Source organism: Puma concolor, chromosome D3 (assembly GCF_028749965.1).
Source record: "Puma concolor isolate L17-30 chromosome D3, mPumCon1.1.hap2, whole genome shotgun sequence".
In the NCBI taxonomy this organism is placed as follows: domain Eukaryota; kingdom Metazoa; phylum Chordata; class Mammalia; order Carnivora; family Felidae; genus Puma; species Puma concolor.
The window spans coordinates 80,766,961-80,780,667 of NC_141678.1; the positions used below are offsets into that span (position 1 = coordinate 80,766,961).

General features: G+C 39.5%; 1 protein-coding gene across 6 annotated transcripts in view; it reads left to right on the plus strand.

Annotated features, from left to right (window-relative positions):
* Positions 1–13,707, plus strand: part of ZCCHC2 (zinc finger CCHC-type containing 2) — a 68,882-nt gene that overhangs the window by 44,060 nt on the left and 11,115 nt on the right. For 5 of the 6 annotated variants that reach the window (XR_015242610.1, XM_086683166.1, XM_086683165.1 and 2 more), the window contains 4 exons: positions 1,417–1,552; positions 2,601–2,665; positions 3,037–3,131; positions 7,965–8,093. Coding sequence is in view for 5 of the 6 variants with exons in the window: in XM_086683166.1 (XP_086539292.1) it covers positions 1,417–1,552; positions 2,601–2,665; positions 3,037–3,131; positions 7,965–8,093 (425 nt within the window). In the remaining variant the exon portion in view is untranslated. The remainder of the gene's footprint in view (positions 1–1,416; positions 1,553–2,600; positions 2,666–3,036; positions 3,132–7,964; positions 8,094–13,707) is intronic. The other variant, XM_086683167.1, reaches the window with a different exon arrangement.

The window sequence follows — 13,707 nt, forward strand, 5'->3', positions numbered from 1 at the left end:
ACAGCTGGCATTCATTGTTTCAGCCTTGGTGCTCTTTGGAAGTGGATGTGCTTTTCACAGCCTGATTGCTTTTTAAGATTTTCTCATCTGGTTTTGAGCACTTTTCTAAGATACTGTTTATGGCTGTCTTTGAATGAATTTCACTTCTTAAGCCTAAAGCCTGATACCTTTTGATTTTAGAGAAGACCAGGCCACTACCTTTGCAGATACTGCTTCCACCTGATTCTCTTGTTTTCTCTTCTGAGACTTGGGGTACTTCGTGTGTTAGACTTTCCACCAGGCCCTGTGTGTCTCCTAAGCTTTTCTGTGTTCTCTGTATTTTCTTCTTCTCCAGCTTCAGTCTAGTTTCTTCTGGCCAAAGTTCCTCCTTACTGACTTTGTGTGTCTGCTTCTATCCATTGAGTTCTTTAATTTTTTTTTTTAATGTTTATTCCTTTTTGAGAGACAGAGCGTAAGCAGGGGAGGGTCAGAGAGAGAGGGAGACACAGAATCGGAAGCAGGCTCCAGGCTCTGAGCTGTCAGCACAGAGCCTGATGCGGGGCTCGAACTCAAGAACCGTGAAATCATGACCTGAGCTGAAGTCGGATGCTCAACCGACTGAGCCACCCAGGCACCCCACTATCCGTTGAGTTCTTTTTTTTTTTATTTTTCATTTTTGGGACAGAGAGAGACAGAGCATGAATGGGGGAGGGGCAGAGAGAGAGGGAGACACAGAATCGGAAACAGGCTCCAGGCTCTGAGCCATCAGCCCAGAGCCTGACGCGGGGCTCGAACTCAGGGACCGCGAGATCGTGACCTGGCTGAAGTCGGACGCTTAACCGACTGCGCCACCCAGGCGCCCCTCCGTTGAGTTCTTAATTTCAGTTTCTTTTACAGTTCCAGAATTTAAGTGTGGTTCTTGTTTGTATTTCTCGGGACATTCCCCAAATTTCCCATCTTCTTGTAGTCACTGACCTATTAAACACTGTTATTTTAAAGGCCATGTCCAGTAACTTCTGTCTCTGGATTCTCTTGGAGTCTGTTTCTGATGTCTGTTTCTTCTGCTTTTCAGTCACATTGCCCTGTCCTTTGACATGCCTTAGATATACAGAGTACTTAGCTATCCTCTCAAGATTGGGGTTACACTCCAGCTGTGAGTGGCACAGGATGACCATATATAGTGTCTGAAGACAACTTGCACTTGTTACTAATTTCCTTAGAGACAGGTGTTATTTATTAGATAAGATAGCTGTGTGATAATTTATTCTCATAGCATCCTTTTTTTTCTTAGAGATATCACTAGGCATTCTTTTAAAAAACATACACACACACACACACACTGAACAAAGGGTTACTATTAGCTTCTTCGTTATATGAGACAGTATAGGTTTGAGTACTGAGGACAGATTTTCACACCTTACAAACTTCTTCTGATAGCACCATTGGTACAAGTTGTTCTCCGTTGGATGGGCTCACCGTGCAATATTCTGAACAGAACGGAATTGTGGATTGGAGAAAGCAGAGCTGCCCCGCCGTTCAGCACCCGGAGCACTGTGTGGCCTTAGCTGACCAGGTATTGGAGGGTTTTGTTCTTGTCTCCATGCATTGCTGCTCTACAAGAGTTGAGTTCTCTTAAGTATTATTATGTCAGATAGTATAGCTGTTAGACTTTCAACTTAATTGGAATATATGGTCTAAACTCCTCTGACACCTGAAAAAATATCTTGAGATTGCCTTTATTGCTCAGAAAAGGAGTACATTTTAATGCTAATCTTATAATGTTTATTCTAACTAGGGATACATCAAATGGTTCTGCCAGATTTTTTGCTTTTGGAAGAATTATTCACATTTCAGTCACTGTCTTGCTGTTGGTGTTGTGAATTTTGAGCCTGACCGTCCCTCATGAGAAGTTGGATGTAATGTAATGTAATTAGGAAATTACATTGTAATTTAGGAATGTAATTAGGAAGTATTTGCTTTCTCCAGAGTTGGTGTAATCAGAGCGCAGAATGCTTGCAAGCACCATAGATGCAGGGGAAGGCTTACTGGTGAGGCTATGGAGAGAGCCACCTTCTTTTCAGAAAATATATTTGTTAACTGATGTTTATTTCTGGTCAGCACTCAGCTCCAAATGTCAACCTTTAGTGGAATGTGGTTTTACAAACGAAATGTTCTGAGAAGTTGTATGTTACCTTAGTCATACTTAATGGCCTGTTTTCAGAGTCCATTCAATTATACCTTTACTCTCTCTACTTCAGCGCCTACACCTTTTCTTCTTAAAGTTGATAAAACTGTGTTGTACTTCAGAAGAACACTGTTGAACGTGTAAGCAAATGCCAGTGATTTGTATGTTTTGTTTTGTGCTCAGAAGAAAGAATACGGGGCCATTTTAAAAGCAAAATTCAAAAATAGGTATTTTTCTTAGATTAATATTGAGTATCAGAGAATGTGCAAATTTTAGTGGTTCAGGTAGGTATCTTCAAGAAATAGGTTAGAAATCAGAATTTGTTCACAATATATAACTGGGAGTGTGTCATTTTACTGTTTGATAGGAGAATAGAAGGATATCTACATGAGTGTGGGTTAGTTTTAGTCTGATTTCTTTTTATTCTTTCCATTAGCATTCAACTGAAAAACGAAGCTTATCTTCAATAAATAAGAAGAAAGGAAAGCCACAAATAGAAAAGTAGGTTCAATTTAATGTTTCCAGTAATAGGAATTGGTAAGAAAGGCAACATGTAGGCTTTGACTATGGGCATGTTTTGTTTATGTAGAATAAATAGTATTTTCATTACATTTTTATTTCTAGGCCTAATTTTTTTAATTCAAAATAGTCAGCAAATGCAGATGATCAAAATAAAGCTATTGTCAAAATATATTCAGTTTGGAGGGACAAAACTCTCCGAACCGTACACTAAAGGGCGAATCTTGCATTTAGATTATACCTTACTAAAAATTGTTTTACTATAAAAAAACAGAATTTTAGTAATACTATTTATTGTGTTCTCTAGAGAGCCTTATAAAAAAATGTCAGTAACCTGTATATTTTGGGTTTAGGGAGAAAATTAAGAAAACTGACAACAGATTGAATAGTAGAATAAATGGTATCAGACTCTCAACTTCCCAGCATGCCCATGGTGGTTCTGTGAAAGGTAAGAAAGATGGTTTTTCTTTCAAATACCCGTCACCTACATGTATTTGGCATGATACCTGTTTTAGTAGCTGTCGAGCTGTGGTGTCAGATCCTGAAATTATACTGTTAACGTTGCGCGGACGGGAATAGCAGGTTCTGAATTAAACCATTCTGAAGTATTAATGGAACTGATTTAGGAAGTCGGAAGCAGCCGTAGAGGTGAACCTTTCCTTCGCCACAGCTGTGCTTCCCCACCGATTCCTTCCTCTGTAGGCCACGGGCTCCTCACTTGTCCACTTCTCGAGCCTGTCCCTGCTCCAGAGCACAGGTCCGAGCACCTGGGGGGTCCTTTCAGCCCTCGTGGAAGCCTGTCCCTGTCCTTGTGTAAAGTCATTTTTAGAATCTTGTTGACGTTTTCGTGTTTTAATGACTGTCCTTTGTGGGCTTTTACGGAGTTCTAGGGGAATGCAGACACTCAGATTTTTATTGTACTACATTTGTATAGTTTCCATTTACCTGCTTTTAAGTTTTCTTTATTTTCGGGTTTTGTATTTATTTGAGAAGTGTCCTTTTTGCTGGTTCATTAATAACTTTTCTGTGTTACGTGTACCATTAATAGCAAAGACAAAAGAGAATAAAAGGCTCCTAGACCCCTAGGAGTATGTTTTGTTCATGTGTGTACCTCCCACATTTGTTGATTGCACTGATTTCACAAATTAAGGATTTTTTTTGATATAAATTTTATGCAAGTATTAGTACATTCAGTTGTGATGATACAACATAAATAACCAGAATATATATATTTTTTAATGGAGTGTGTTTTTAAACCAGGTACTTATTGACAGAGATTGAATATTGATACAGGAAATATGGTTACATTTTTCCTCTAAAATCAGCTGGCCAACTTACTGAATTAACTAACTGAACTGTCCTTGGGGAAAAAATGACATGGGGGAAAAAACACGTCGTTTATGAGTATATTGTAACACTTAACTATCTTTGAGGTTTCCTGTGGTGGTGGTGGCAGCTAAAAGGAGGAGGAAAAAAGCTAAAATAAGAATGGCAAAAGGTCTCTGTCGGCGGATGGTTGAAAATTACTTGTGGCAGATCTCCCTGTCTCTGTTCTTCCTCCTTCCAGCTCACTTCCTACACTGCCCGCATATTTGTCTCCTAGGTCACATCTTAAATCGGATCATTCCCCAGTTGAAATTCCCGTCAAACGTATCCCACCCTCAGAAGATCGCTCTCTCGTCCCTCATGTGATTTGGGAACTACTGCTCACTGAAGAAGCACACAAGTCTTCTATCCTCTTTAGCCTCATACTTGCAGAGAAGTTCTGTGGACTTTGATCTTAGACAAATGTGGGTTTGAGTCTTGTCCTCCAGTTTCATAAATGTGTGGCCTCTCTGCAGCCTAATTTCTCTCATTTCAGAGACAGGACTAATAACCTCCCGCCCTGGATTGTAAGGATTAAATATGGCAACATCTGAAAAGCACTTAACTAGTGCTGAGCACATAGATGTTCAATAATTTAGTTCTTTTCCCTATTCTAAGTTAGAAGAAAACATACACTTGTAGGTTATTAAGAGCTTATAAATAGCATCCCAAACTCCAATTCCTTTTTCTCTTTATTTTCCAATACTCTGAAAATACAACCTCAGGATTTCTTATTAAGATAAACCTTATTCTTTGTCGTGAAGTGTGACTATAAATAAAATATACTTTGTACAGCTTTGCATTGATACCAGATGTAACTCAGATGTTTGCTGACTCCAATTTAAAACAACAACAACAAAAACCTCTGTTGATTAATTTCCTTTGGAAATATTAGGTTATAAAGAAGGAATTACCTTTAAGCATTCAGTAAACGTAAGATATATTTAAGGTTTTGTTTCTTTGTGGAACAAATCCTACATGTCCTAAAGTAGTAGATAGTGTATTGGAGTTAAAAATGTCAGATCCTTCTGATTGGTAGGTTGTCTGGGTCTTTCTTAGTTTTAACTTTAAAATTTAACTTCTATTTTGAGTAATAAGACATTTATATTGTTGAAAATTCTAAAAACACAGAAGGGACCAAAAGTCCCTCACTGCCTCCCTTCGTGTTGTGTCCCCGAAAAACGGTGGCAGTGCTTGCTATTTGTCATCTGTTTTCTTTGCATTGTGTTTGTTTTTAAAACCTCAAGCTTTAAGTTTCTCTGCTAGAAGGATGTGTGCTTTACTTCATCTGCATTATTAAGAACTTTTTCCCACTGCATCGCCTGTGTTCCTTCCACCCCATTCGTCTGTTGCTGATTGTGGCACCAAGAAGTTTGGGGGCAGTGAGATGGTTGACCTCTCAGTAATTCTTATGACAGATTTCAGTGACTTCAGAGTCTCCAGCTTCCTATAATAGCCCACTGTGTTTCTGTCATCTCCTGTATCTAAATGGTTCTTAAGTCTACCCGACTTCTCTTTGTTCATAAATACTAATAACCAGGATTTTTATTGTTAGAATAGTGTTTAATACTGTAAGGTTTTGCTTTTCGTCTTCTTAATAATATGCACAACCTTTTACTCTTTGAGACGTGATAATAAACAAAAAGGTTTATGCTTCTATTTAAAAGGAGAGTTTTGGGGGGGGCGCCTGGGTGGCTCAGTCAGTTAAGTGTCCGGCTCTTGACTTCAGCTCAGGTCACGATCTTGTGGTTCATGAGTTCGAGCCCCACGCCAGGCTCTGTGCTGACAGCACAGAGCCTGCTTGAGATTCACCCTCTCCCTCTCTGTCTGCCCCTTCCCTGCTCATGTGCTCTGTTTCTCTTTCTCTCAAAATAAATAAACTTAGAAAAAGAAAAGGACGGTGCATGAAACATCCTTTGGAATAATTGTTTCATGCTCCCCTTCCACACTCTGACTCCATAGGGTCACATAATAATGATTTCTGATGATAAAAATTCCAAAGACTCTGCACCTTCCAGGTGATCAAAAAGAAAATTCTGTTTAGTATAGATTTAGATTTATGTATTTAGTTCTTTGAAAACTGCAAATTATTATATTGGCAGTTTGGTGATGAGAATATTTACTGGCTAATATAACCGAGAGTAAATCATTCTGTAAACTGTGATTTTGAGAAATAGCTGCTTTTTTTTTTTTAAACCTAGTCTGAAACTTAGCTCTTTGAAGTTTCAACAACTCCACTGTAGTTTCACTGTCTGAGTTGTAGTGAGCAGATAGATCTTAGCTCACCCTCCCCCCAAGGGCTCCTTGTCAGCCCATCATTTCTGGCTTGAGATTGTCATTGAATCTTTGATTCTCTTCACTGAATTGTTCATTTTGTTCATTACGCTGGTTGAAATACTTACATGCACAGTTTGCATGTATGCCACAGTTTGAGAGGTTTCATTTTTAGTAGTCCAGTTAATGCCAGGCTTTTTGGCCACCGTGGCACATTAGATTGTCCTCAGGTGCCGTTGACGTTCACTTGCGTCCCTTTCCTTAGTCATGTTGTGACTGGAAATTCAGAACCTATTACCGTGTGTAAGTGTACTCCAGATGACTTTTCTGTAAAATTATTTCTTGTCCAAGTCGCTCCTCTGCCACTTTTCTTACAGCCTCATGAGATCTTGTGCAGTTTTCCCTTGGCAGTTTGGCATTTTATTACCCAAAGGGATTCCACATCATCTGCATTCTTAATGACTTTATTCTTTAATATTGATTTACCATTTGAGTGGTGGGTCATCTTTAACAGTACTAACCTTATAATTTAATGCCTTTAAAAGACACAGATTAGTCAAGTAATTTGCATATTACACAAACCATATCTTTTTTCTAACACCTATTTTGTCCAAGTGATTACCTTTTATTGATTCTGCCAGGTTGCCGAAGAAGTGGTTCACTCATCTATAGTCCTGAAATCTCTCCAGAATTCCTTCTATGGGGATTTCTGTCCTAAACGTGTGTTGGGTGCTTGCTGCGAGGCAGAATCTCTGCTGGCTCAGCTGGGTTTACAGGAATGAATGGAACAGTGACCTAAGTTTGGGCCAGTGCGGGAGTGTCCAGTACTAGGTGTACCAGTAATCTTTTCTCTGGGCCCCAAACAGAAACAGCTGACTGGTCGGGGCAGATCTGCACCACAGCCCCCGCCCCACCCCATGTTGGCTTCTGGGCGGAACTCGGGGGACTAATCAGTCTACTAGATGGGGAGCATCTTCCTCTGTTTCAAATACTCAGGCATAGTGATTCGACCAAATAAACATTCCGGCAGTCAGTTCTATTCCTGAGTTCTGATAAAGAATGTATTTTCCAACAAGCTCTGAGGAGTTAAAATGTCTAGACTCAGAAAATGGCTCAGTGTGCTCCTACTGAGCAGACCCTATGGTGAACTTTAACTCTGATTTTTTTAAAGTCAGTAAGATTGACTTGTCCCTGTGCCTTTGTCTTAAGAATATACTTGTTATTCAATTATTTTCAATTAAAATTGTGTTGTAATAATGAATTTTTACCTCAAGGCCCAGCTTTTTAGGTGATTATAGAAAAACTAAAAGAAAAAACTTTTTACAGCTATAACTAATTCTTTTTTTTTTTTTCTTGTTTTTAATGTTTATTTTTGAGAGAGACACAGAGACAGAGCATGAGTCGGGGAGGGGCAGAGAGAGGGAGACACAGAATCCCAAGCAGGCTCTAGGCTCTGAGCTGTCAGCACAGAGCCCGACACGGGGCTCGAACTCAACGAGCTGTGAGTTCATGACCTGAGCCGAAGCTGGACGCTTAACCGACGGAGCCACCCAGGCACCCCGGCTATAGCTGATTCTAATGGTTCAATTCAGAAATTAATATACTTAACATGATTTTTTAAGAATAGAATTGTTATTTTTAGATGTGAATTTGGACATTGGATCTGGACATGACACATGTGGAGAAACCTCTTCAGAGAGTTACAGTTCTCCCTCTAGCCCACGACATGATGGAAGAGAAAGCTTTGAAAGCGAAGAAGAAAAAGACAGAGGTTTGCTCTTTGGAAGGGATATGGGGATGGTGGAGGGAAATGTGTGTTGTCTCTTAAAATCTGTCAAACATAAGTAATTTTATGCTCCTATAACTGTCATTATTAATTTTAAATTTAATTGGTATAAAGGGTGCCTTAATGACCACTGACTTGGAAGTTCCTGGCAGTGTTGATTTTTTTTTTTAAGCTTATTTCACTGCATATGAAATTAAGTAGAAAGAAAAGAGTCATAATAAAGTAGTTTACTAGTATAGAAAGATTGAAAATGTGTATGTTGCTAGAGGTACATATTTATAAGTTTCCTATCTTCTGATGGATTGATTCTTTTGTCATTATAAAATACACTTTTTTTTGTCTCTAGTAACTGTTTTTGGCCGAAAGTCTATTTTATCTGACAACAATAGAGCCACTCCAGCTCTCTTTGGGGTATTGTTTGTAGGGCACTACTTTCTCCATCCTTTCACATGTGTTTTAAAATTTTTTATGTTTGTTTGTTTGCTTATTTATTGAGAGGGAGAGAGAAATCCCAAGCAGGCTCCCCGCTATTGGCTCAGAGCCCGACGTGGGGCTCCAACTCACGAACTGTGAGATCCTGAGCTGAAACCCAAGAAGCAGACGCTTAACCAACTGAGCCACCCAGGCGCCCCTTTCTGTCCTTTCACGTTAAGGCTGTTTGTGTCTTTGAATCTAAAGTGTGTCTCTCTTAGGATACAACAGCATAGAGTTGGATTATGGCTTTGTAGCCATGCTGCCCATCTCTGCCATTTGATTGGAGTGTTTAATCCCTTTAATTTTACTGTAATTACTGATAACGTAGGATTCACATCTGCCATTTTGCTATTTGTTTTCTGTATGTCTTAGGTCTTCACTTCTTCCTCAAATAGAAGATCAGAGTCGGCCAAAAGTGAGAGTGTAGTGCTTTCTCAGTGCTTTCCTGGGTTTACATACAGCCCTCGACATTAATGGCTGTATGTAAACAGCCCTGACATTAAGCCATTAAACATGGCCTTCTAGATTTTCAAGAATATGTGCAAGCTTTTCAAAGCTCCCTGCGGACATCTCATTCTTCAGTTTTTCCTTTTAAGGTTTTTGGTCAGTCTCTTGTTAGTCCCAACTGGTAGTGCTGCCTCAGGCAGCCAGGTTGTTAAACATTTGCTGCTGATTGATTGTGACAAAAGCCCTGTGGGTAAGCAGCTGTTAACACAGAGTGACCTGTAACTGCTAGATAGACAATGACAGTTTTTTGGGGATGGGGCTTTAAATAGCTCCACCCATGTTTCTTCTGGTGGCTGCTAGGCTGCTAGTTTTTATAGCTACTGTAGTTGCAAAGCTATTCCTTTATAAGGCTACTTCTGAGCTAGAGAAAGCACGCTGGAATTAGGGGAAGTTAAAATGCCACAGTGCTCACTTTTCTTAAGAGATTTCTTAAGAGTTTTTCTTGAATAAACACTCCTCAGATTGCTGTAAGCCTTAAGTTAATTTCCAGAGTTCTAAAAAAGTTGATTTTGACAGTTTTTGCTAGAATTCTTGTTCCTTTTATGCAGGAGAGGAGTGTCAGAGATCCTTACCTTACTATTCTGGAAATGACATTTCAAAAATGTGTATGTTGAATGGGGATGTCATTCTTCACACATGGTAAAGACATCTGATTGGTAACATCTTGGTTATGAACATCTGCTTAGTAACATCTTGGTTCTAAGGTGTACCCATGGTAGTAGGAGGTATTGAATGATTTCTCTTGGACCACCTGAAGATCTGTAGAGATCCTTCTACCGTAGCTTTCTGAGACCTGAGCTTCTGTGTCCGAGCGTCCGGTCAGGTCTTCGGGAGCTATGGCCCTAAGTGCTCCTGCATCACATACAAATAAAACCGATCTTTACTGTGCAGCTGTTGTGAAGTCCTATCAGACATAGTGTGCGGTGACTCTACAGACCTCAGTTCTGCTAATCTGAGGCAACAGTGTACTTCTGGTCTGCAGTTTTCTTGTGAAAGAAAAAAAAAAAAAAAAAAGAAATAACCACCTAGAGCTATTACGAAGGTTAAATGAGAGAATTTTTATGCCTTCTCCAGAATAGACCAGCGTTCAGTGTGTTTCATTTCACATGCCATGCCCAATTCTGGAGGACGTACCAGTAATCCTGGGGTTCTTACGCCAATAGTGCAATTTGGCCTCTCTGAGAACTGTGAGGAGTGCATCTGTACCTTGGGTTACTTTGCAGCCTCCCTTTCGTGTCGTCAGATTTGGCAAGTTGGTGGCTTAGATGGCGGAACTTGCCCTTTTTAGGATAGGCTCAGTTATCAAGTGGCTAAATGAGCCTTCCCTAAATGAAGAATCATTTGGAATATCTAAATCCAGCAGGGGGGGGGGGGGGGGGAGATGTCCACTGTGATAAAAAACTGTAATCATTTTTAGAATTTTGAGTACACAAAAAGGTTGCTTTAAAAAGCATGTGACTTTGTTGTTCTGTTGGTCATTATGGGGTTTTGTTTCAAGACTTTTATACTTTTCAAAGCCAGTGCAAAAAAGGGAGAGACCATCCCTGATTTGCTACATGAGTCCTTACAGTGCTCAGAAAACCGCTTGGTATCATTTAAACTCATGGGGCCAGTTACTATGACTTAAGATTTAAAGTAAGCCCAGTTCAAATGGAAATTTAGTTGACCACCTGAAAAATACTGTATCTTCTTTGGACTTAAATGTTTACCTTTTGGGCACCTGGGTGGCTCAATCAGTTGAGCATCCAGCTTCAGCTCAGGTCATGATCTCACAGCTTGCCACTTGAGACCCACGTCGGGCTCTGTGCTGACAGCTAAGAGCCTGGAGCCTGCTTCAGATTCTGTGTCTCCCTCACTCTGCCCCTCCCCTGCTAGCACGTGCACATGTGTGTGCACTCTCTTTCTCTCTCTGTCTCTCTCTCTCTCTCTCTCTCTCGCAAAAACAGATAAACTTAAAAAAATGTTTATTTATTTTTTTAAATTTACGTCCCAAATTAGTTAGCATATAGTGCAATAATGACTTCAGGAGTAGAATCCACTGATTGATCCCCTACATATAACATCCAGTGCTCATCCCAACAAGTGTCCTCCTTATTGCCCCTTGCCCTTTTAGCCCATCCCTCCGCAACCCCTCCAGGGCCCTCAGTTCTCTACATTTAAGAGTCTCTAATGTTTTGTCTCCTCCCTGTTTTTATATTTTTGCTTCTCTTCCCTTATGTTCATCTGTTTTGTATCTTAAATTCCACATAGGAATGAAGTCTTACAATATTTGTCTTTCTCTGGCTAATTTCACTCAGCATAATACACTCTAGTTCCATCCATATTGTTGCAAATAGCAAGATTCCATTCTTTTGATTGCTGAGTAATACTCCATTGTGTGTGTGTGTGTGTATGTGTATACATATGTACATATATACACACACCACATCTTAATCCATTCATCTGTCAATGGACATCTGGGCTCTTTCCATACTTGGCTGTTGTTGATAGCGCTGCTATAAACGTTGGGGTGCATGTGCCCCTTCAAAACAGCACACCTGCATCCTTTGGATAAATACCTAGTAGTGTGGTTACTGGGTCGTAGGGTAGTTCTATTTTTAACTTGTTGAGGAACCTCCATACTGTTTTCCAGAGCAGCTGCACCAGTTTGCATTACCACCAACAGTGCCAAAGAGACCCTTTTCTTCCACATCCTCGCCAACATCTGTTGTTGCCTGAGTTCATTTTAGCCATTCTGACAGGTGTGAGGTGGTACCTCCTTGTGGTTTTGATTTGTATTTCCCTGATGGTGAGTGATGTTGAACATTTTTTCATGTGTCTGTTTGCCATCTGGATGTCTTCTTTGGAAAAGTGTCTCTTCATGTCTTTTGCCCATTTCTTCACTGGATTATTTGTTTCTTGGGTGTTCAGTTTGATAAGTTCCTCATAGATTTTGGATACTAACCCTTTATCTGAGATGTCATTTGTAAATGTCTTCTCCCATTCCATCGGTTGCCTTTTAGTTTTGCTGATTGTTTCCTTCACCATGCAGAAGCTTTTTATCTTGATGAGGTCCCAATAGTTCATTTTTGCTTTTGCTTCCCTTGCCTCTGGAGATATGTTGAGTAAGAATTTGCTACAGCAGAGGTCAGAGAGGTTTTTTTGCCTGCTTTCTCCTCTAGGATTTTGATGGCTTCCTATCTTGCATTTAGGTCTTTATCCATTTTGAGTTTATTTTTGTGTATGGTGTAAGAAAATGGTCCAGGTTCATTCTTCTGTATGTCTCCATCCCATTTTCCCATCACCATTTGCTGAAGAGACTGTCTTTATTCCATTGGATATTCTTTCCTGCTTTGTCAAAGATTAGTTGGCCATGTGTTCATGGGTCCATGAAATGTTTATCTTTTACTGTGTATTCCTCTGATGGTACAGCTACAGATAAAATGCCTTGGATAAGTTACTAATTTTTGGATACTTTTTTGAAAAAAGTTTAGCAAGAAGCACCTCGGTTATTAAGGGAAGTTTATACTAGAACCACTTACTGATAAATTGAATTTCTTCTTTCTAGTAATTGAGCTAATAACACTGTTGACATTCTGTGTCAGTAGGCAGGTTCTGTTTAACCTTTCTTGAGAAAGACTGCTGTTAATGATTTGTTTTTGGTATTATTTCAAAAATTTTTAACAGCTGACTATAGCTACTGTTACCTTAATAAATGTAAACATTTTAAGTACATTGCCCAGTTCTGCCTGTATTTATGAGCAAAAAGACATTGAAATAGGCACAATATTTAATTGCATGGTTTCCATACATATTATTGCAGTATCTGGGTTTATGATGTTTACATGCTGTGAACTGGACTTTCTCTTTTGCCCTTTTTATACCAAAAGTCAGGAAATCCAGGGGAAGTTTAGATTGCAGTTATTTCTGTATACAAGCCTAAGAGTGATTGCAGTAATAACACCGTATGAAGTATAATTTTGTATTTGCCACTTCACTGGTTCTTCCGTTGGAGAAATGGCAGCACTCTTACATTTGTCTTGCTTCTTGTGTTCTAACACCATTTGTTTTATGACTATAGTCGTGGCTTTATTTCCCCGCTGAAATATTTAAGAGTAAGAGCATTTATTCCATTGTCTTCCATTCCCTTCCTCTAGATATTTGGGTTAAATGCAATCTTGTGATTGAGCTCCTTTAAATTGTGTCATGTACGGGAGACATCTGTGAAGACCTTGGGTTTGGAGTACAGAATATAAATAAATTAAGTGAATTGCCTAAAATTGATGAAGGTTAAAAAATATCCAGTCCTTTTCTCAGTAATCAGGTGATACCAAATAAATCTCAGTCTTTGTATTGTGCTTCATTCAGCATCCAGTTAACCTTTTTGTTGCTGATCTCTCCATGGATTTTTTTTTTAATTAAAAACTTAATTGTTTTAGAGCGGTTTCAGGTTTACGGTAAAATAAAGAGGGAGGTACCGAGATTTCCCATATGCTTCTGCCACATGAATAGCCTACGCCATTATCAGCACCACTCACTAAAGTGATACGTCTTTTGTCAAGGATGAACCTCCACTGACGCACTGTTCTCACCCAAAGCCCATTGTTTACCTAAGGATTCATTCTTGGTTGTTACACGT